The following is a 25,470-nucleotide window of genomic DNA, read 5'->3' as shown; positions in this document are numbered from 1 at the left end:
AAGTAGAATCTAAACACCACAAACTGAAGTACTATTTAAAGTGGTTGTAAACTCTTTTTTTGGACTTCTACCTATAGGCAAGCCTAGAATAAGGCTTACCTATAGGTAGTGGAAATATCTCCTAAAAGTGCATCGTTTAGGAGATATTTCACTTGTAGTCTGCCGAAAATGTTAACGGTGCATGCGGTCGGAAGAAACGAAACTCGGTGCCGTTTCTTCCCTAGCCTGTGCCGTTAATGGCGGCTCCCATGCGCAATTTCCGGGAGTGACGTCACGTGGCTCTGGCGAATCGCAGAGCCGGAGTCCGCGGCCCGGAAGGAAGAGGGGCCAGAAAATGGACGCTGCCTACACAAGGGACACAAGGGACACTGGATTCTTTTGCAGGTAAGTGTCACATAATGGGCTAGTATGCAATGCATACTAGCCCATTATGATTTTCATTTGCGGGCTTTGCAGCAAGCAAAAGAGGAAGTAAACCCATCAGGGTTTACTTCCTCTTTAATTGATGTTTAATATTAAAAGCAACCTCACCCTTCCATCTATGTCTCCATGCTTTATTTTTTTGAGACATCACTTTAAACCCACCCCCGAGCATTTCTAGCCATAGCCATCTTGAATAAGGACAGATGATTCATGTACCATTCACTTTCTGGAATCCATCTGCACTTAGCTCAGGCTTGCAGGCAGAAGGGTGTGCTTAGCTGAGAATGCACCTCCTACCTTCCTGAAGACTCCTGGAATGTATGACATAATTTTGGTATAGGCAAGAAACCAGGAAGTAACTGAAGAAATGTAAAAAGAAAAGTGTAAAACAAGTAAATATAATATAATTTCCTATCTATTTTCTAAGGCCAGCAGCATAGGGATTAAAAATAATCAATGTTGACTCAGAGAAGCTTTAGGGGAAGAGTCCAATTTGAGGAGCACACCATGGATCTTCAAATGCAGTCTAAATTTTTTTTTGTAGAGAGATCACATAACAAAAGAACAAGTCCAACATTTCAGAGGCGCGCAGGACCACTTCGTCAGACATGTGATGGGCTCCAGTTCTCAAAATGGATATTGGGGAACTGGTGAAAGTCCAGAGAAGGGCAACCAAACTGATAAGAGGTATGGAGGAGCTCAGCTATGAGGAAAGATTAGAGGAACTGAATTTATTCACTCTTGAGAAGAGAAGATTAGGGGGGGATACGATCAACATGTACAAATATATAAGGGGTCCATATAGTGACCTTGGTGTGGAGTTATTCATTTTAAGGTCATCACAGAGGACAAGGGGGCACTCGCTCTTTACGTCTAGAGGAAAAGACATTTCATCTCCAAATACAAAAAGGTTGCTTCACAGTAAGAGCTGTGAAAATGTGGAATAGACTCCCTCCAGAGGTAGTTCTGGCCAGCTCAGTAGTTTGCTTTAAAAAAGGCCTGGATACTTCCATAAATGTACATAATTAGAGTTGAGTGGACACCTGGATGTTTGGGTTCGACGGGTTCGGCCGAACTTCGGAAAAAAGTCTGGGTTCGGGACCCGAACTTGACCCCGAACCCGACCCCTTTTGTAGTCAATGGGGACCCGAATGGAAAGGGCTAGAGGGCTGCACATGGCAGAAAAATGTTGGTAAGAGGATGGCAAGTACTCTGCAAATAAATGTGGATAGGGAAATAACTTAAAATAACATAAAAAAAATAATAATAATAATCTTGACCTAGGAGGACGAGGTCCATATGGAGTAGGAGGTTGAGGTGGCGGTGGATGTGGTGGTGTAGGTGGAAGCGGCGGTGGAGGAGGATGAGGTAGCCAACACAGGTTTTTGGATATGGAGGAAACACTGCAAACGCTGGAGGAAACACTGCAAAATATATGTTTTTGCCCTAAATGGGTGTTTTTTCCCACAGGAACATATGCAGTGCTGGTGTAATTTGATTTCTGAAGCAGGACTGACTCCTATATATTTCTCTCCCTATAAGCAAAATCAGGAACCTTTCCCTAAAGTATCTAATGCAGAGTATCTCACAGGAACATATGCAGTGCTGGTGTAAATTGATTTCTGAAGCAGGACAGTCTGACTCCTATTTAATTCTCTCCCTCAGAGCAGCAGCAGCGGCCTTTCCCTACCATATCTAAAGCAGAGTGACGAGCTGTGCTATGTGCCTCTAGCTTATATAGAGGCTGGGTCACATGCTGGGTCACATGCTGCACTGGCCAATCACAGCCATGCCATTAGTAGGCATGGCTGTGATGGCTTATAGGTCACACAAGTAAAACAAATGGTGATTGGCTGCCCTGCAGCGCTCCATTACATTGCCGAACACCGAACCCAAACTTTCAGCAAATTGTTCGGGTTCGGGTCCGGGTACAGTTCGGGTTCGCTCAACCCTATACATAATATAACTGGGTACTAACATTTATAGGTAAAGTTGGTCCAGGGATTTTTCGATTGCCTCTTGGGAGATCACAAAGGAATTTTTTTCCCCTGCTGTAGCAAATTGGATCATGCTCTGCTGGGGTTTTTCGCCTTCCTCTGGATCAACTGTGGGTATAGGATTGTGTACATGGGATTGTATGTTTTTATTTTATGGTTGAACTAGATGGACTTGTGTCTTTTTTCAACCTGACTAACTATGTATGTAACTATGTAACATTTTTGTTTTTGGATTTCAGATTTCGGTTTGTATGACTTTTTTTATCTTGTTCATAGGCAGTCTTACCATACAAGGTTTAAGGTAGTAGTTTTGGTACATCCCTTTGACAGTTGGGAAGAAGCGATCTTATAGCAACGGATTCCTAGGAGTGTCAAGTATGATGTGGTTAGTAGTTTATCAGAGGTTTCCATCACAGTAGCACATTTAGATATGTGACAAGTCTTAAATTTTAATCCATGTGAAGAGGAACGGCAATGTGCCAAGTTCATCTTTGTGACAAGGTCTAAAGAAGACCGATAGCTCATAGTACCTCTATGACAGTACAAAAGATTTTTACTAAAATTGATCAAGCATGGAAAGAACATCAATAATACCTTGCCAATTAGGGTACAGAGTTTCACCTACATGGAAGCTGAACTTTGTGGAAAGAAGCTTAGCTGACATGCATATCTAGTGAAAAGGACAGTCATAAAAGTAGTACTATAAGGCCCCTTTCACACGAGCTGTCCAATCAGGTCCGCCTGTCAGTTTTTCAGGCGGACTTGATCGGACACTCCAATCTCCCCTATGGAGTGGCGGATGTCAGCAGTGGCATGTCCGCTGACATCCGCCGCTTTCCAATCTGATCCTGTCTGCAAAATCCAGACGGATAGTGGTCCATCAGTCTGGCGGTTTGGATTGGATATGATCGGATGAAAACAGACAGGCGGAGGCAGGTGGGCGGAGCCTAGTGGGTCGGTCATGCCTGACTAGAGCTCCGCACCGTGACTGGAAAAGACCTGCAAATAACGGAGGAACGGAGCGGGTGAGAGCCGGGAAAACCGCAGGAAAGGCTAACTGAAGGGTGAGAGAACATTTTGACACCAAAATGGTGTTAAACGGCACAAAAGGCAGAGGGAAAGCACATAGCAGCAGCGGCGCTCAGCATCCTAAGAGCACTGCTCTGAAAAAGGCCCCAGTCTCCTCAGATGCCCTCACCTCAGGAAAATCTAAATCCACCTCAGCTAAAGCATCTAAACAGATGGCTTCCCTGAGGAGCACCGCCACAGACAGTGAGGAGGAGGATGTAGCGCAGGATGGTACCTCACAAATAACTCAAGGGACAGCGGTCCCTAACAGCATAATGAGACAATTTGAGAAAATGCTTCACAAGGCACTGCAGAATACCTCAGATCAGATTACAACTAAGCTCACTAAAGAAATCAGAGAACTTGGTAATCGCACGGATGCTCTTGAGTCTAAAGTGGACGAAATAGAAATTTTTACTCAGGACTGCATATCTGAAATTGAAAATCTTAAGGATGAGAACTTAACACTGCAGAGTAAGTTGGAGGAATTTGAGAACCGCGCCAGGAGGTCTAATTTAAGATTTAGAGGTATACCTGAATCCATCATTGATCTGAATGGCACAATGTTAGCGCTGTGCCAGGAAATATTGCCTGGGATACCAGCTGACAGGCTGGAAATGGACAGAGTCCACCGCGCTTTAACTCAGAGGAAAGCTGATGGTCCCCCGAGGGACATCATAGCTAAATTTCACTTCTATAAGACTAAAGAGCTAATCCTTCAGAACACCAGGGAGAAAAACAAGCTCTCTTTTCAGGGACACGGCTACCAAATCTTTGCGGACATATCGCAACTCACAATCAATAAGAGAAGAGCAATGAGACCCCTATTACAGGAATTGCAGCAACGCCACATTAGGTACCAATGGGGCTTCCCCTTCTCCCTGCGCTTTACTTATCAAGGCACGAAAATTGTGTGCAGGACCCCAGAACAGCTTCACCAAGCACTGATTGACTTTAAAATAATAGAGACCCCACCGACAACGACAGCTGCACGAAGAAGATCGGCATCTAACTCTCCACGCGATAGCTCACCGCAAGAAAACCAGGGCAACGGTATTCAACAGCTGCATAAGCGTGGCAGATTCGTGGAACAACAGCAGGATCAAGAAGACACGATGGACTGATACCTAAGAGCTTATGCATTTACTTACCTCATGGCACACCGACTTGAATCCTTTCTGCAGATGTACCATTTGAATAGAGCAGCAGCTCTGGACTCTGTCATTTAAATGTATTTACTTTCTCTCTCTTTCTTTCTCTCTTCTCTTTCCACATATCACATATATGCCATAAGATCTAAGGCCATACATGTCGCCATCAAAAGCAATAGATGCTCCTAATCCCTTCAATGTAGGTCTATCTCACTGCTTCTCCCCTTCAGAGGGCTAGTAAGCATAGTATACAGATTGAATCCCACCTTACATATCTCTTTTCTCACTTTCCTCTTACTTTATCTAATTTTCCTCAGAGCTTCCTATATCAACTATCATCCAGTCCACTATTACCATTAGTCAACTACCCTCTGTGTTGCCTGGGATCAGACAGTCCCACGATAACCCTTAATATTAAGCAGAATGGAGGGATCCCCATAGCGTTTAATGCCCACAAGGAAGAATGTCACAGCATCCACTCCCCCTCCTTCCTAAAAGCTGAACATCTTCCCCTGACAGGTTATCTCACCTAGCTAACTACTTGTATATATTTATAGTTCTTTATACATAGTATCCTCTCGGGATACTTGCAAAAATGTTTTAGGCAGCGGGTCTCCAGGGCACGGAACCCACTTGCGCCACCATTGGTTCCCCTCTGGTCTCCGCAACCACCTGCGAGGATCAGACGTGGACCCCCTTTTCCCCTGATCGGGTTCTCCCTCCCCGATCATGGGCCAGATTTGTATGCACGTTGTTTGTTGATTTGTGCATTGTTTTGTTTATTTATATTGTTTGTTTTTTTTTTTTGAAGGCTATCGTTCTCAGTTACCCCCCCCTTCCTCCCCCTCCCCAGTCTGCGGGGCTCAGTTCGGGATGTCGATGCGCAGGACACCAAGGTAAGAAGCACATGATGGTTAGGCTACCATGGCTCCCCTAAATGTATTAACCTTGAACGTGCAGGGCTTAAACATACCGCAGAAACGAGTTAAAGCTTTCAGATACTTCCAAACCAAGAAAGCGCACTTTTTATGTTTACAGGAGACACATTTCACCCCTAATACGACCCCTGAGTTCTTCCACGCCTCCTACCCACAGGTTTACACTGCATCAGCCCAATCCAAAAAAAAGAGGTACCCTTATAGCATTTCACAGATCTACGCCATTCACTATTAAATCAGAAATCATAGACCCCGAGGGCCGATATCTCATCCTAACTGGTCATTTATTGGACAAAGCAATAACAGTAGTCTCATACTATGCACCTAATTTAAATCCCCTACCATTTATGTCGCATCTCCTGCAAGTAGTAAACGCACATAAATTTGGGTCCATCTTCATCTGTGGAGACTCTAATCAAGTTCTCCTCCCTTTTCTTGACAAAACGCCCTTTTCCCCGTCCCACCAGAATAAATGGAACCTTTCAAGCCTACTGGCAAAATATAATTTAGCGGATTCATGGAGGGAAACAAACCCCACCAAACGTGGTTATACCTATTACTCGAACCCCCATAAATCGTCTAGCCGCATAGACCATATATTTCTGTCGATTGGCATGCTGCCAGAAGTCCTGGACTCAAGCATCATTCCAATTCCGTGGTCCGACCATAATGCAGTCCTCACTGTCCTATCCTCTATGATCCCCAAAAAACAAGACCCGACATGGTATTTACCTGACATTATTCTTAAACATCCCTCCTATAGGACAATAATAGAACAAGATTTAGACGAGTATATAATACTTAATACATCACCCGATGTCTCCTCGCTTACGCTCTGGGAGGCACACAAACCAGTGCTACGGGGGAAAATACAAAGGCAAATGGGGATCCTTAAAAGGGAGCGGAAACAATTATTCCACAAATTAGAGAAAGAACATGAGACAGCCTTCATGGCCTTCCAACACAGTCACACACCCGTGACAAAAGCCCGGCTGGACAAAGCACGAACGGAATTAGACCTATTTCTTACGGACACGGCTGATAAGATGATACTTAGGCGCAAACACTCTTTCTATAATAAAGCTAATAAATCAGGCACTCTTCTTGCGAGATCGCTCAATTCCATCAATAAAAACTATAAACCGATACATCTTAAAACAACAAATGGCAACTTCTCTAGTAACCCAGTCAAAATTGTGCAAAAATTTAGCACACATCTTAAAAAACTGTACACAGAATCAAACTCTTTTAGCGAAAGGGAAGCGGATGCCTTTTTTACCAATTTGCAATTGCCCCGACTAAATGAATCACACAAAAATTTGTTGGATGCACCAATCACGCAAGAAGATGTCATGTGCGCCATTAAAGAGCTAAAATTAAATAAACGTCCGGGCCCGGATGGATTCACCGCGAGATACTATAGAACGTTTAGTAATCAACTTTCCCCAATGATGGTGGTGGCCTTCAATGATTTATTGAGCCAGAAATCCTTTAGGCAGGAGTCCCTCACAGCCACTATCTGCATGATACCCAAGCCACACTCTGACTCAACCCTATGTGACAACTACCGTCCGATATCCATGCTAAACACAGACGTGAAGTTACTCGGTAAAATATTGGCCAATAGGCTAAACAAAACAATAGGATCCTTGATTCACCGGGACCAAGTAGGCTTCATGCCCAGCAGGCAAGCAGGCGATAACATCAGGAGAGCAAGCCTGTTGGCATGTATAGCTAAAAAAAGGAAGATCCCTGCCTGTTTTCTCTCTTTGGATGTCAGACAGGCATTTGACTCAGTCTCATGGGCGTATATGGAATTTGCACTGAAAAAATGGGGCTTCGGCCCCAACTTTATAAGCTGGGTTCTGCAACTTTATCGAAACCCGAAAGCATATGTGAAATATGCAGGCTACAAGTCGGAAATGTTTGATATCCAAAGGGGGACCAGACAGGGTTGCCCGTTATCCCCGTTACTGTTTGCCCTTCTGATTGAGCCCCTAGCCCAAAAGATAAGACTTGACCCCAAGGTGCTTGGTATTGAATTAGGGGGAGTAAAGCATAAGTTATGCCTTTACGCTGATGATATTTTGTTGTTTCTTTCCTCTCCTCAAGTCTCGGGGCCCAACTTACTCCCAATCCTACATCAATTCGCGTCAATCTCTGGTTTGGCAATAAATCCCAAAAAATGCCTAGCACTCAACATCTCCCTTTCTCATACAGAACTATCGGCCGCCAAAGTGGGCCTCCCATTCGAATGGCCAGTCAAAAGCATCCCGTACCTGGGAGTACACTTGACCGCTGACGTCTCAAATCTTTATAGCTGTAATTATCCAGCTCTCCTGAAGCAGCTGACAAACTTAATGAAATCCTGGACACAACTCCCTCTTTCTTGGTTTGGAAGAGTCTCAGCCATAAAAATGACCATTTTACCCAAACTCCTGTACCTCTTTAGAGTGCTTCCTATACCAGTAACTGCACATTTCCTGCGGATTGTCCAAAGACGAGTTTCCTCCTTTGTCTGGGGGCCCTCCAAACCTAGGATCAAACCACAAATCTTACACCTCCCAAAGACAGCCGGGGGGCTTGGTTTCCCCAATTTTGCAAAATACTATCAAGCCGCGCAATTAGCTATTCTGACTAAATTTCACGCCAAGCAAGAAGCACCGATCTGGGTGTCAATTGAAGCAATAGAAAGTGATCCCATCTCAACCTCGAATTTGTTATGGGTCACCCCAAAACAACGGAAACACATAAATAATCCCATCACAAAACACACATTATCCCTATGGGACAAAGTAAAAAATAAACATCTCCTGATGTCCCCTTTAACCCCCCTGCTGTCTTTCATCAAAAACCCTGCTTTTTACCCAGCCTGGGTCTCCCCTAAATCCTTTACAGAATGGGTGGATCGAGATTGTACACAGAAATATAGGTTCTTCGACTCGACAACAATAATCCCCTTCCCATCCTTGAACAAATTGTATGGAATACCCCCCAAGGAAATCTTTCGATATCTACAGATAAAGAATTTCTTCCAACCCACAGCATGTACGACAATAGTCAACAACCGACTATCTGCTTTTGAAACCATATGCAATAATGACCCGCACGCTAGAAAAGTTATATCCACATTGTACCTCCTTCTGCTCTCGAACTCTAGCAATAACAAAATACCATATGTCCATAAATGGGAAGAAGATTTGGGAGAGGAGCTGAGTTCGGAGGAATGGGGTCAAATATGGAACAATACCAAAACAATGTCGATTAACGTTCTAGCGGCAGAAACAAACTTTAAGGTACTTTCCAGGTGGTACTTGGTCCCTTCTAGGGTAGCCAAATTCTCGAGTAACTACTCAGAATTATGCTTCAGAGATTGCGCAAATAGGGGGACTTACTTTCATACCTGGTGGTTGTGCCCGATAGTTCAGAAATTCTGGTCAGAGATATTTAAAATAATTAATGTACTCACGAATAAAACGATCCCCATGGACCCAAAAACGGCCTTACTTAACCTAAAACCGGTTAATGTCCCGCACGTTCACTTTACTTTGACAAACCAGCTTCTAACGGCAGCTAAACAGACTATAGCGAAAGCCTGGAAATCTCCAAACTTACACTTGAATGAAGTTATTAACAGAATGAACGTTGCTATGGTATATGCCAAGATGTCTGCTATTGAAGCTGACACAATCACCAGATTTGAAAGCGTATGGAAGCCCTGGCTGGATTATGTAACACAAAACACATTTAATGGAGAAGTACTCAAGCCATGGTAGCCCAGTCATCTAGTTGGTGTCCGGCTCATTGATATGCACAAGGTTGGTAGACTCCTGTTCTGACCCCGCAGACCCCTCTTTCCCTCCCTCCCCCCCCCCTTTTTTTTCTTTTTTTTTTTTTTTCTCTTCCTTTTTACTTCCTTTTTCCATTTCCCTCACATCTTCTTCTACTCACCCAAGACCAATTTTCTTTCTTTTTTTTCCTTAAGCACCCATCTTTACCATACTAATTAGATGTATAAGGATAGTCATGAAGTAACTTAGTAAATTTGTAGTCACGCGCTACTCAGGAAGCCTTAGAAGAAGCAAAGTATGCTATAGATCCTAGGGCCAGTAGCACTTAGCCACAATTCCTGGACTGTTATTAGTTTTTAGTATAGACAGGTTTAACACCTCTATGCTCCTGATTATCATTTTGTTTAATTCTTATGCCATAAGTGGAGGGAAAGGCTAATTATAGGGCCACCTCTATCGAATTTACTTACATTATTATTTGTACACAGGCTAGATACGGAAATACTTTCTGTTCAATACCATTTAATTTTATTATTACTGTTCCCAAATGTACACTTGTCTTTAATACTGTTCAATAAAGATATATTGACAAGGAAAACAGACAGGCGGTCCCCATAGAGGAGAGCGGGACTGTGTTCGTCTACGCTCTGCGCAGTTAGCAGAGACTGACCTGTCATCTGCCTGCTCAGCTATATGAAAGGGGCCTTAGGGCTAGTTAACACCACATGCAATCCAGGGCGTTTTTTTTCTGCATCATAAACACATGGAAAGTAAGTTACCGTATTTTCCGGCGTATAAGAAGACTTTCTAACCCCTTAAAATCTTCTTAAAAGTCGGGGGTCGTCTTATACGCCGGTAACCTAACATCTTACCTTACCAGAATCGCGGCCGTACGATTTTTCAAAAGCCACGCCTCCGACGTCTTCTGTTCCGTCATAGGCGGAAACAATCAGCTTCCCAGGAGGCACTGTGTTCAGTGTCCGCTTATCACGGAGGGCCTCTCATCCTGTGTTTAGTGTCCGCCTATCACGGAGGCCCTCTCGTCCTCGGACGAGAGGGCCTCTGTGATAGGTGAACACTGAACCCAGTGCCTCCTGGGAAGCTGAATGTTCCGCCTATCATGGAACAGAAGACGTCGGAGGCGCGGCTTTTGAAAAATCGTACGGCCGCGATTCTGGTAAGGTAAGATGTTAGGTTACACGGCCGCGATTCGCATGGGATAAGGTAAGGGCACGGTCTGGTCATGTAATGGGGCAGGTCTGGTCATGTAATGGGGCACGGTCTGGTCATGTAATGGGGCACGGTCTGGTCATGTAATGGGGCACGGTCTGGTCATGTAATGGGGCACGGTCTGGTCATGTAATGGGGCAGGTCTGGTCATGTAATGGGGCAGGTCTGGCATGTAATGGGGCACAGTCTGGTCATGTGTAATGGGGCAGGTCTGGCATGTAATGGGGCACAGTCTGGTCATGTAATGGGGCAGATCTGGCGTGTAATGGGACACAGTCTGGTCATGTAATGGGGCAGGTCTGGTCATGTAATGAGGCAGGTCTGGTCATGTAATGGGGCACAGTCTGGTCATGTAATGGGGCACGGTCTGGTCATGTAATGGGGCACAGTCTGGTCATGTAATGGGGCACAGTCTGGTCATGTAATGGGGCACAGTCTGGCATTTAATGGGGCTCAGTCTGGCATGTAATGGGGCACAGTCTGGCATGTAATGGGGCACAGTCTGGCATGTAGTGGCATAGTCTGGCATGTAATGGTGGCACCGTGAGGGGAGGCATGACTAGTAAGAAAGGGGGTAGTCTTATACGGTGAGTATATCCCAAAACCAACATTTTGGCTGGAAAATTAGGGAGTCGTCTTATACGCCGAGTCGTCTTATACGCCGGAAAATACGGTATATGGTTTTCAATGGTATAGTTCACACCAGTGCTTGCAGTTCCAGTGCGTTCCAGTTCAAGAAAAAAAGTGTAGAACATACTGCATTTTTCCTGCACTGGATTATACTGAAACGCTATAAAAAGCATCAAAAACACACTGGAATTCCCTGGAACGCACTAAAAATGTTTTTATGGTGGGAAATTGGGAAAATGCACTCGACTTCATCAAAAATGCATTGGAGCACATCAAAAATGTGCATGCAGAAAAGCATCTGGAACTGGCCCTTAAAGTGATACTAAAACTGCATGGTGCAAAATCTGGTGCAGCTGTGCATTAAAACCAATCATCTTACAGGTTTTGTTGTCAAATCTTAATTGAACAAGCTGAAGTTAGAAGCTGTTTGACTACCATGCACAGATGCACCCGATTCTGAGTGCATCAGTTTTAGTAAATCCCCCCTCCCCAACGTTTAATTTACATTGTCCCTTCTATTTCTGTATGTGAAAGTATAACAAAAGGCAATTTTTTTCCAAAGAGTGGAGTGGGATTAGAACACCTGTCAGTTTTTATTGTTGTCTGTGTCCCCATTAGGAGAGTCACCCTCTCTAACTGTACTGTTTACGATTATCACTGAATGTGAAAGTAAAAGAAAATCACACATTTTGGGTTGTCCCCAGAAAAGTACAATAATAGCTTAATCTTCCAATAGGAACACTAGTTCTGGTGACCTGGGTGTCCCTAAAAAAATGGCCTTAATTTGCAGGGATTTCCTCCCACTTCCTGTTTGGCTATGGAACAGGAAGTGAAGGAAAATCTTCACAGTGGGGCACAGATGGCAAAAAAATAAAATAAAATACAACAGGGGTTATAACCCTAGAAAAGGATTGCCGCTCTAAGCCCCAGTCCTCTAAAGTACACGCCCTTTTAGGAACTTACAAGTGCTGGCTCTGCAATGAATTAGGAAGGAAGAACAAATCCTGGATGGCTGCACACCGTTGAAGGAATCGTTTATTGATATCTTGTGTAGCAGATGAAATCCAATACAGTCACTCATGTCACAGAAAACAGGAAAAGTTGCTGACGCGTTTCACACCATATGAATGTGCTTAATCATAGTTCCCTTGCTCTGTCCAAAAAAGTTTTGCCTATTCTGTAGTTCTACTTCACTATTGGAACTGTGATTATTTTAATAAAAAAAAATCTAAGTAACTTTTTTCCTAATCCATATACAGCTACCACATGACCCAGCTTATTCCCAGCCTGTCTGCAGGGAAACATAAGCAAGGAGGAGCTTGTCACAGACTTTGGGCTGCAGGAGAACCATTGCCTGGAGAACTCTGGGTTTTATTGTGTTCTTAAGTTATCCAGACAGGGCTGGTCACTAATTGCTTTTGGCTTCCTATGCATAAGTTAGTCCTATGGGGAAACCGGACCGTCTGGTGGTAATTGTTATGATAATAGGATTAACTGTGCTGTCTAAGGTGACCTTTGTCTGAGCAAATGGCAGTAGCCCTTATCTGATGGTTTGCTGTATAAATTCAGTGTGTGTTTCTAAAAATAAAGCAGTTAATTTTCTGGTGTACTCTAAGACTGGTGTTGCCTGGTTCTTGGGGTACTATAGCCAGATCCATTGGTCTCGTGTTCCAAGGCTTGGGAAGCAGCTTTTGGCAGAAATACCCTACAGGGTGTTCGGACTCCGTCACAGAGCTTCTAGTCCTTTATTGCTGGTCACATGTTAAAAAAAACAGCCTTTGGGATACAAAGTGAAAATAAATATCTAATATCATGCGAATATATATACAATATATTATATATATATATATATATATATATATATATATATATATATATATATATATATATATATATATATATATAATAAACAAATATATATTTGAAATCAAATGTTTTTTTTTTTTGGGCAAAAACACGGTGTAGATGGATTTCTGCCAGTCACAGGGTGTGTCACGCCCCTCCAGCTTTAGAATAACAGGGAGGTAAAGACTCTATCAATCAAGATGTAATATCCCACACCCATTGTGTTTAGCTGGGTAATTGGCATTGAGGAGGGAGTGGTATGTCATTTACCACTGTGTATACACCCACATGTGTGACTCTATAGTCACATGGGCTGCTCAGTCGTGATAGGGAAATGCTCAGCATAAAAACGCACTGAAAACTGAGCATGTGCAGTAAATTCCAACACTGCTCTGCAAAATTCCCAACTGCATTGAGCAGAAGGTGATAGAGAACAGCAGGATCAACACGTTTTTTTTTTTTTTTTCAGATTACAGAAAATGAATCCCATGGCGGATGAGTGAGCATGTACGTTTACTGAGCCCTTTGAAAGCCCCACATCGAGAATGCGCTGTCTTCTCGGCCCGGGCTTATCGGCCCGGGCTTCTTGGCTCTTCATTGGAAAGATTGATAGCAGTGCAGCCATTGGCTCGGGCTGCTGTCAATTAACGCCAATGACGAGAGAGCCGAGGGGTGGGGCCGAGTCCTGTAGTTGGCGGCTATGGACGCTGAATACAGGTCTTGTGAGCGTGCCCGCAAAGGTAACCCCCTTGGGAAAGCGCTTCCCAGGGGGGTTAGCTGATGCAGGGAGGAGCCGAGACAGCCGCCAAGGAACCCCAGAAGACGAGGATCGGGGCCACTCTGTGCAAAATGAGCTGCACAGCAAAGGTAAGTATGACATGTTTGTTATATTGTTTTTTTAATCAAACCTTTAGTACCCCTTTAAGCTGTAAAAGGCTTGTAATACACTTCTAAAACACTTTAAAAAAGTTTGTAAAACGCTGCAAAAAAAGCTTAAAAATACGCCAGTAAATTGATACGCTGAGGCCCCGTACACACGACCGAGTTTCTCGGCAGAATTCAGCCAGAAACTCGGTCGGAGCTGGATTCTGCCGAGAAACTCGGTCGTGTGTACACTTTTCAGCGAGGAACCCGTCGAGGAACTCGTCGGGCCGAAAAGAGAACATGTTCTCTATTTTCTCGTTAGTCAATGGGAAAAGTCGGCCCGCCGAGTTCCTCGGCGGCTTCCACACTGAACTCGACGAGAAACTCGATGTGTTTGGCACGTCGAGTTCCTCGGTCGTGTGTACGGGGCCTCAGGTGTGAATGAAGCCTGAAGTCTATGGGCCAAAAACGCTTGAAATCTGCCAAAAAGAAGCTTATGTACTTTTTTGAGCTTCAGGCATTTTGCTTCAGGCAACAGAACGCTCATATGTGAACAGGGGCCATTAAAAAGAATGGGATTTTGCTTGTTGGGAGTTTTGGAGCTTCAGAGCTTTACAAGTTGAAGAACGCTCAGGTGTGAACAGGGCCTTAGGGATGAAATGTACCAAATATAAATGATGAGGCTTTTACCAATGCAGTCAGAATGATCAAATTCGATTTTTCTTTAAATAACTAGTTAGGAGTTACTAGTTTGCTAGACAGCATTATTACATGTGTATCATCTTAATCTGTCATAATGATTTTCATGGTTATCAGCATACAAGTTAAATTTATCCTAGACAGTCTTTGAATACTGTATTTTGCTTCGTGTGTGCAAAGCTTTGCCCACACTTATAGGGTGAGAACTTTATTGCATAGCTTAATCTCCTATCTTTAGTTTATTTGTCATTAGCAGCTGCGGTTTGCTCCAGTTTTATTAGAATAGTTTAATCCTCAGGCAGGCTATTTACTCACTAAGTGTGGAAACGGATCATACTACATAGATGAACTTTTTTATTTAAATTATTATGTAAAACCTTTATCATTCTTCAAACGTAGGTCTTTAAAAAAAATTCTAATGTTATCCTGTGTGTAAACTATTGGAGATCTGCTAGGCTTTGACAAACATATCTATATACTTCAGCCACAAACAGGCATGGATTAACATAAATAGAATGATAGACAGAATCTTATAATGTGATTTGAACTGTGAGATCTACATATAGAATTTCACACTTAAAGTCAGCAAGGGCAACTTCCAAGTTTCTTTTACATGCCTGAGTTACTGAAGCTGATTTACCAACTAGGAGTTGGAAGATTTGTGTAATTACTTGCTTTAAATATCCAATTATGTTAAAAAGCTAATTCCTGTTTATTTAAAGTGGAGGTTCCCTAAAAATAAACTTTTAACATTGCATTTCCCACATTACACTAATGACAATTAGAATCGGCTGGTTTTATAAAAAAAAAACGTCCGTACGTACTGTTTGCTATATGCGTTCACACCGCCGCTTCCGGGTATGATGGTGGGGCTGGGCGTTCCTAATTGATGGACAGGCATCCGACCGACGCATACATCGCGTCACGAGATGCCGAAAGAAGCCGAACGTCGGTGCGGCTCTATACGGCGCATGCGCACCGACGTTTGGCTTCTTTCGGCATCTCGTGACGCGATGTATGCGTCGGTCGGATGCCTGTCCATCAATTAGGAACGCCCATCCCCGACCATCATACCCGGAAGCGGCGGTGAGAACGCATATAGCAAACAGTACGTACGGACGTTTTTTTTTAATAAAACCAGCCGATTCTAATTGTCATTAACCTCCCTGGCGGTATGATTCTTTCAGAAAAAAGATGCTGAAAGCGGTACCATTATTTGCAAGGAAATTTGGTGTTTTATACTGTAGGCCTGTCATTTTTAGGAATAACTCACTTAAATCTGACCAAACAAGAGTCTAATAGGCATCCCGGGTATGACATTTTTTTAAAAACAAAATTATAAATTATAATATAATAAATAATTATAAATTATTATAACAAATAATAATATAATTCTAATAAAAATTATTCAATAATGTAATCAACTCAAAATCACTGAAATTTGCTCAGTTGCTGAATTGTTGCTGTCATTATTATTATTTTTTTATGAAGAATTTCCCCACAAATCGCTATCGCACAATTCTGCAAGTGATTATAATTTATTATCGCTGTTTTCTAGCTGCTCTAAAACCATTTTTGACATAAAGGGACACTTTTGGTTGCTATGGACAATCTACAGTTTGCAGGCAGAAAGAACCGTTATTATTATATAAAAGTGCATGTAGGACACTGGGCAGACCACTAGGGACAAGGGGTGTGTGTATGTTTTACATACAGTATACTGTAATCTATAAGATTACAGTATACTGTATGTAATGTGTTTGTTTACGTTTTTAAATTTGGCGCTGTTCTCCGCTCCCGTGCGTCGTAACGGCGCAGGGAACGGAGATCGGCGGCACAGGAGGACGTTGAGTGAATCGAGCGAGGAGGACCCGCTCGCTCACACAGCGCGGTGGCATCGCTGGATCCAGGGACAAGGTAAGTAACTTTGTCTGCTGCTGCAGCGAGGCGAGCCCGAGTCTGACTCGGGGTTACTGCTTTTGGTATGAAAATCTTACCCCGAGTCAGACTTGGGAATACCGCCAGGGGGGTTAATGTTGGAAATGCAATGTTAAAAGTTTATTTTTAGGGGAACCTCCACTTTAATTCATCTGCAAATGATTGTATAACTGAAGTGAATATTCACAATATATTCTGTGAACATTCTTAGTTCCTTACAATATCTGACTTGTCCTCTCCAACCACTAATGCCGCGTACACACGACCGTTATTCATGTCATGGAAAACGTTTTTCTTGACGTGATTCCTCTCAAGCCTGCCTTGCATACACACGATTGTGCAAAAAAATGCTTGCGCAAAGCGCAGTGAAGTACAACACGTACAACGGCACTATAAAGGGGAAATTCCATTCGAATGGCGCCACCCTTTGGGCTGCTTATGCTAATTTCCCTGTCTCATAACTTGCATCTGAGCATGCACGTTTTTTCCCCCCCTCCTTAAAGCGTACACACAACCGTTTTTCACGACGTGAAATACGACGACGTGAAAAACAACGAGAAAAAAATAGAGCAGGGTCTAAATTTTTAACAGACATTTTTCGCGTAGAGAAACATGGTCTGGAGCCTACACACAACGGTTTTTCACGACCAATTAAAAAAATTGCATTTTTCTCGTCATGAAAAACGGTCGTGTGTAAGCGGCATAAAACCATAAAATCTAAAATCAAGCACGCCTCCTTTTTTTTTTTTTTTTTTATTGATTTTAGAATCTTGGAAAAAATTTACTAGAATGAGTGGATTTGGTAAGCAGCAGAAATGTAATAAAGTAAAGGCATATGTGTGCACATGTGTGATTAACCACTTGCCGACCACTGCACGTCGATATACGTCGGCACAATGGCAGCGGTGGGAAAATGGGCGTACAGGTACGTCCCCTTTAATTTGTGCAGGCCTGCTGCGTTCTCCGTGACCGTGCCCTCGGGCCCCGCAAACTCGATGTTTGCCGGCCACCCGTGATCGTGAGACGGAGAGGTAGAACGGGGAGATGCCTATGTAAAACACTGTTCTGCCTAGTGACATGGCAGGGATCTACTGCTCCCTGTCATAGGGAGCAGTGATCGCTGTCATGTCAGTGGTAGCCCATCCCCCCCCACAGTTAGAATCACTCCCTAGGACACACATAACCCCTTGATCGCCCCCTAGTGTTTAACCCCTTCCCTGCCAGTGTAATTTACACAGTAATCGGTGCATTTGTATAGCACTGATCGCTGTATAAATGACAATAGTCGTAAAATAGTGTCAAAAGTGTCAGATGTGTCTGCCATAATGTCACAGTCCCGAAAAAATTGCAGATCCCTACCATTACTAGTAAAAAAAAAAAATTACTAATAAAAATGCAATAAATCTATTCCCGATTTTGTAGACGCTATAACTTTTCTGCAAACCAATCAATATATGCTAGAAAAATACATATCAGCCTAAACTGAGGTAAAAATAGTTTTTTATATATTTTTGGGGGATATTTATTATAGCAAAAAGTAAAAAATATAGCTTTTTTTTCAAAATTTACGTTGTTTTTTGCTTATAGCGCAAAAAATAAAAACCGCAGAGGTGATCAAATACCACCAAAAGAAAGCTCTATTTGTGGGTAAAAAAGGACGTAAATTTTGTGTGGGTGCAACGTCGCACGATCACGCAATTGTCAGTTAAAGCGACGCAGTACGGTATTGCAAAAAGTGCTCTGGTCAGGAAGGGGGTAAATTCTTCAGGGGCTGAAGTGGTTAAAGTGTTATTATTATTTTAGTAAATATAAACTGCTAAATACCCTTTCTCATCAGCAGTATATAATAGACTTGTGACTTCTATCAGTGTCTGGTTAAAGCTTCTAGGGGGAGTTTTTATTCTCCTCTGACTTGCCTTTGAATCTGCAGAACCCATGACCATTCGCTCTTCTCAGTACTGATTTGCCCTGTGCTGATCACAGGCACCCTCCCACAAAAAATAAACTCTCCAGCAGTACACACCATGTGCAGAGTGCCTCCAAGACTCTGCACTATCAGGAAATGGATTGGGGACTGTGGAAGAAGAGGAGGATCAGAGAAGACAGGATCAAACATCCTTTTTACACAATGCAGATGATTAACCCTGTAGGTTCCACAGGGAAAATAACAAGCATGCTTTACTGACTGATTTTACTGCTGTGGGTTTGGTAATACTTTAAGGCAGGTGTTAGGCCGCGTACACACGGTCGTTCCAAACCGATGAGAATGGTCCGACGGGCCATTTCCATCGGTTCACCGCTGAAGTGGCCTGATGGTCTGATGAGTGTACACACCATCGTTCCAAAAACCGATCGGGTCAAAACGTCAAACACACGACATGCTGAATAAAACAAAGTTCAATGCTTCCAAGCATGCGTTGACTTGATTATGAGCATGCGCGGGTTTTGAACCAATGCTTTCTGTACTAACCATTGGTTTGGACCGATTGGGCAGCGGTCCATCGGTTCGATTTTAAGGCATGTTTTAAAATTTTGGACCGAAGGACAACAGACTGATGGGCTATACACACGGTCGGTTGGTTTTACACATTTGTTTCCAGCACTATCTGTGAAATTTACTCAGTACAAATGCCCTATTGTTGCACTTGGGGGGAAACCCTTAAGCCCTGTACACACACTCGGTTTTCTTGGTGGTAAAAAGTCCACAGAGAAAACCGAGGGGAAAGCCGAGAACCTGGCAGAAAAACTGCCATGGAGCTTTAGCCGCGAATCCCGGCCGTGTGTATGCCTTATCAGCACTGCCTCGCAGTGTTTCCCATAGGTAAGTAGTAGATCTGGTGGAAAAAAAAAACGCTGGTAGGGCCCTTTCACACGGGGCGGATCAGTAATGATCCGCCTCCATGTGTCCGCTTTGCTCAGCGGGGATCCTCCGTAAAATCCCCGCTGAGCCGTCAGCTGACAGGGCGGTCCCCGCACACTGTGCAGGGACCGCCCTGTCTTTCCTCCGCTCTCCCCTATGGGGGGATCGGATGAACACGGACCGGCTGTCCGTGTTCACCCGATCCGATCCGCCAGAAGGAAGAAAAATAGGATTTTCTTCTGTCCGAAAAATTGGAGCTTTGCGGAGGCGGGTGATTACGGGTTTCAGCGGATGGTCATCCGCTGACACCCGCAATCACATAGGGACCAATGTATGTCCCGTTTTCATCCGCCATGGATGGATGAAAATGCAGATGCACATGTGAAAGGGGCCGTAATCCCGACGGGAAAATAGAGAGCAGGTTCTCTATTTTCCCACTGGGATTCCCGGCTGTTTTCCTGATGGGAAAACTGCGAGGAAGCATACACACATCCGGTTTTCCCAGCCAAAAGCTCTCCTGGCAGTTTTCCTGCTGGGAAAATCGATCGTGTGTACAAGACTTAAGTCCTTGTACTGGACATTCAGGTAACAATCTGTGACACAGAAGCAGCTCAGGCACATTTTTGTTTGATTTACATTTGCTGCATGTTAAAGTAATCTGTTGAATGTCCACCAACACTGCTCACTTTCTACCACTTTATCCATTAAAATACATATCTAGTGTCTCCTAAATGTCAGTAAAATAGAAGGCTTTTTTTAACTCTGGAATTTCAGAAGGCACGAGTGGCCTCATGGAGAGTGCATACACTACAACGGCTGTTGACAGACTGTACTGTGTGGAGTGGTGTGTGTCAACAGACGATGGCAGAGGGCTGAGCAGACCATACGGTGCACAGATAAGACACTGAAGTGCGGAATATGAAAATGCACGTATAGGGATCGTATGTTGATTGGGCTAAATAACTACTGAATGGATGTAGGGGAAGAACCCAATGAACTGGACGGAGGAGAGCAGGAAATCTTCTGTAGGTTTAACTTTTTTCTCATACGAGCCTTCTTTGATTTCTGCTTTCGAATCTGCTTCTGAGTTTGCTGGTTTTCTCTCCATAGCTGAGAAATGAGAATGGAGAACACCTAAAGCAAAAGAAGTGAAGTAGAGACAGCCAGTAGAATTTAATATGCAATTTTCATTCTTGAATTGTTTGTGCAATTTTCTAATTGTTATTGGGTCCAATTGATGGCCCTTTTTCTATTGTTGTGATGAGAAAATTCAAAGGAGCAGGATGGAAAAAAAATTCAGACTGATGCTGCGTACACACGACCGTTTTTCACGATGAGAAAAATGCCATTTTTTAAATTGGTCGTTAAAAACGAGTGTAGGCTCCAGAGCATTTTTCCTGACGAGAAAAATGGGCATTAAAAATTTAGGAACCGCTCTTTTTTTTCTCGTCGTTTTTCACGTCGTCATTTTTCTCGTCTTGAAAAATGGTCGTGTGTAGGCTTTAACGACGGGGAAAAAAACGTGCATGCTCAGAAGCAAGTTATGAGACAGGAAATTTGCATAATCAGCCCAAAGGGTGGTGCCATTCTAATGGAACTTCCCCTTTATAGTGCCGTCATATGTGTTGTACGTCACTGCGCTTTGCTCGAGCATTTTTTATCACGATCGTGTGTATGCAAGGCAGGCTTGAGAGGAATCACGTAGAGAAAAACATTTGTTTCCATGACATGAAAAACAACATTTTAACTGTGTGCAGGCAGCCCTTGAGTTACAACCAACCAGCTTACATACGACTAATACTTACAAATGGAGGGTTACAACAGGAAGTGTGAAGAAATCTGCCCCTGGGAAGGGAGAATCACTCCTGTAAGATTTGTCTTGGGAAAAAAGGCGTCTCCGCTGAAACTTTATCACCAATCCTTGTTTCCACAACAATGCAACATTTTCAAAATCCAATTGTCACAGGGACAGAAAGGGAAGTGCAATCTTTTCAACAGGGGTACAGACATAAAAAAAAACATTACAGGGGTGTTAACCTTCCCCTTTGCTATCCAAAAAACATAAGAATATTTGTTTTTGGCTGGAGTTACACTTTAACCACTTCCCGCCCGGTCAATAGTAAATTGACGTCCGGGAAGTGGTTCTGTTATCCTGACTGGACGTCTATTGACGTCCAGCAGGAAAACAAGCCGGCGCGTGCCCGTGGGGGCGCGCAGTGCGGATATCAGTGATGCGGGTGTCAGGCCCCGTACACACGGCCGAGGAACTTGACGTGCTTGGCACGTCGAGTTCCTCGTCGAGTTCTGGGATGAAGCCGCCGAGGAGCTCGGCGGGACGCCTTCTCCCATAGAACAACGAGAAAATAGAGAACATGTTCTCTATTTTCTCGTCGAGCTCCTCGGCGGCTCCATCGAGCCAAAACTGTACAGACGACAGAGTTTCTCGGCAGAATCCGGGTTTTGACCGAGTTTCTCGGTGAATTCTGCCGAGAAACTCTGTCGTGTGTACGGGGCCTCAGTCTAACACCCTGAATCTCCGATCTCGGTAAAGAGCCTCCGGCGGAGGCTCTTTACCACGTGATTAGCCGTGTCCAATCATGGCTGATCACAATGTAAACAGGAAGAGCCGTTGATCGGCTCTTCCTCACTCGCGTCTGACAGATCGGCGGCTCCCCTGACAGGGGGGGGTACACGCTGATTGTTTATCAGCATAGCTCCCCCGCGGATGTCCACTCTGGACCACCAGGGAAGGGGGCAACATGTGGATGGCCAGGTATGTACCCCATGGCCATCCACATGTTAAAAAATAGTTAAAATAGATGCCAATCAGTGCCCACAAATGGGCACTGACTGGCAACATGGGCACTGACTGGAAAAAATATAAAAAAAGTGATGCCCAGCAATGCCATCATCAGTGCCACCCCTCAGTGTCCATCAGTGCCACCTCTCAGTGCCCATCCATGCCCATCAGTGCCCACCAGTGCCTATCTGTATCACCTATCAGTGCCACCCATAAGTACCCATCAGTGCCGCCTATGAGTGCCCATCAGTGACGCCTATGAGTGCCCATCAGTGACGCATACCAGCAATGCCTATCAGTGTCGCCTATCAGTGCCACCTATCAGTGATCATCAATAGTACTCATCAGTGCCACCTCATTAGTGCCACCTCATCGGTGCCCATCAGTGCCACCTTATCAGTTCCCATCAGTGCCGCCATATCTGTGCCTGTAATTGAAGAAGAAAACTTACTTATTTACATAAAAAATTAACAGAAAAAAATAAAAACTTTAATTTTTCTTTAATTTTTGGTCTTTTTTTTTGTTGTTGAGCAAAAAATAAAAATCGCAAAGGTGATCAAAGGTGATCAAATACCACCAAAAGAAAGCTCTATTTGTGGGGAAAAAATTATACAGTACAGTGTAGCATGACCGCGCAATTGTCATTCAAAGTGCGACAGCGCTGAAAGCTGAAAATTGGCCTGGGCAGGAAGGTGCGTAAAACCCTGGTATTGAAGTGGTTAAGAACAAACCTACAGAACAGATCTTGTCTGTAACCTGGGGACTGCCTGTATGTGGCTTTTGTTCAGGAAAAATCCTACATATTGTTCATATTTTTAGGCTTAAAAGAAGCCTGTTTAGTATGTCTGGAAGTCCATTCAAGTAGCAGGTCTGGACAAATTTGTAAGGGCTTTAGAATTGAAATGAGTTATGGATAGATTGAGTACTCTGACAAACGAATTGTTGTTCAAATTTTCTAAAAAAAATTCTATTGGTTTATGGCCAGCTTAAGCTGAGAAAATACATGGCTCCATTGTGGTGAAGGGACAGGGCAGTGGATGTAGAGTAACAAAGGAAAGCGCCCTGGACAGAGAGAGCAGATATAGAAGAAGTTGTAAACAAAAATTGCCATATAAGAGTAGGCTTTGCACATACTAAGAATGCCTAATGCCTTGTTTCCACTGAACGGAACGGTTTGGGTCAGTAGATTTGGAACGGTTTAGAATGGACCGGTCTATTCTCGTGAGCGTTTCCACTGCAAATCGGACAGTCGGGACCATACAGGATTAAAAAAAAATGCCTAGCACGTCCACCAATCAGTGGAATGTATTGCATCTCTTCCCTAATGGAACCGTTCCATTTTCTATGGCCCCACATCTGAAGCAGGACCCAGAATGGTCCGGTAAGGTTCGGTTTTATGGCACACTTTCATAATGGAAACACCCAAAATAGCGTACCGAACCGAACCGTACCGAACCGATCCGCTCAGTGGAAACGAGGCATTAGATACACAGTGAGGTTGCAGATGAGGAACAGGTAATATTCTACATGAAAAGGTTGAAGGACTATAATCCTTCACAGCTGATAAACAGACATTGTTATACCTCTATATGCAATATGAGAGAATATATGAAAGGATAGGATGCAATGAACAATAATGATAATTTTATTTTCTGTGAAGCAAGAACAGTAACAAATAAAAACTATTTGTTTGATGGGCGTGAATATTGCTTTCAAAAAGTTGTTTATTTATATATAACATTTTTTTGCACATTTGTATGTTTTTTGTAGGTTGGACTCCCTGAGACAATCGTAAAACGATGTGCCATGCAGTTGGCTGAAGCTCTAGACTTTATGCATAGCAAAGCTCTTGTTCACAGAGATGTAAAGCTAGACAACGTTCTTATTTTTGATAAAGATTGCCACTGTATAAAGCTCGCAGACTTTGGATTAACACGACTTGAAGGTTTTCCGGTGTCTCCAATGAAAGGGATTCTCCCTTATGCACCTCCAGAGCTTTGTAGCTTAGAAGATAACGAATCCCTTGAACTTGACTCCAGTCTTGATGTATGGTCTTTTGGTATCCTTCTGTTTTGCATTTCCACTGGGTACTTTCCTTGGGACACAGCATTAATGAAGGACAAGCAGTACGAAGAGTTTAATAAATGGCAGAGCTCAGGGGATAATAACCAAAATATTCCTTTTCATTGGAGGCAATTTACACGGCAGGCATTACACATGTTCCACAGACTACTTTCCATTAACGCAAACAGAAGAAGCCCAGCTATTGAGATCCAAAAATATCTAAGTGTCCCATGGAAAATGAACAGTGTGAAAGATAACAGTAACATACAAGGCAATTCAAATAATACAGAACAATGTGTTGATAACATGAACCTAATGCAAGATACAACTAGCACTGACATGTCAACCAAGCATTTTTCCATACCTTCCGAAGAAAAAGTGCTCACCCCTGCTGCAAACATTTGTGAGGACACGGACCAGGACTTTATGACACAGTAGCTAGCATGCTTGTTACACACTGTAATATTCTTAAATGTTTTACTTTTGTGATTAATGTCATATTAGTCACAAAAGTGTGCCTTTTTTCTAGATAAGGGTTTACTTATATACAAATAAGCCTGATTTATTAGTTCCAGATTTTTTTTCTACTTACTGTTTTGTTTCCTTTTTATATTTTCTTTCCTGATTATTTATACTGAAACAAAAATAAAAAAAAAAATCAGCTTTTATTGCTACCCTTTTTACTTCCCCCCACTTAGGCCTCGTACACACGAGGGGACATGTCCGATGAAAACGGTCCGCAGACTGTTTTCATCAGACATGTCCGCTCTGAGATTTCGGTCTGATGGTTGTACACACCATCAAACCGAAATCCGCGCGGACAGGATACGTGGTGACGTGGCCGCGCCGTCGCTGCGACGATGACGCGGCGACGTGCGCGACCCTGGAAGGTCAATGCTTCCACGCATGCGTCGAATCACTTTGACGCATGTGAGGGCTTTCGGCCGAGCGGACATGTCCGGTAAGTCGTACAGACGACCAAACATGTCCGACGGACAGGCTTCCAGCGGACATGTTTCTTAGCATGCTAAGAAACATTTGTCCGCTGGAAACATGTCCGATCCGCCGGAAAATTGTCCGGTCGGCCGTACACAAGACCGAACATGCCTGCTGAAACTGGTCCGCAGACTAGTTTCAGCAGACATGTTCGGTCGTGTGTACGAGGCCTAACT

At 43.5% G+C, this 25,470-nt stretch overlaps 1 protein-coding gene across 3 annotated transcripts in view; it reads left to right on the top strand.

Annotated features, from left to right (window-relative positions):
- The window catches only part of LOC120915227 (serine/threonine-protein kinase SBK1-like), a 103,063-nt gene extending 78,000 nt beyond the window's left edge, over positions 1–25,063 (top strand). For all 3 annotated transcript variants that reach the window (XM_040325559.1, XM_040325560.1, XM_040325561.1), the window contains one exon: positions 24,005–25,063. In XM_040325559.1, the coding sequence (XP_040181493.1) occupies positions 24,005–24,736 (732 nt within the window). In that variant the 3' untranslated portion in view covers positions 24,737–25,063. The remainder of the gene's footprint in view (positions 1–24,004) is intronic.
- Positions 25,064–25,470: the final 407 nt, after the last annotated feature.

The sequence above is a fragment of the Rana temporaria genome, chromosome 10 (genome assembly GCF_905171775.1).
Source record: "Rana temporaria chromosome 10, aRanTem1.1, whole genome shotgun sequence".
Classification (NCBI taxonomy): Eukaryota; Metazoa; Chordata; class Amphibia; order Anura; family Ranidae; genus Rana; species Rana temporaria.
This window is presented reverse-complemented; position numbering and strand designations above follow the sequence as displayed.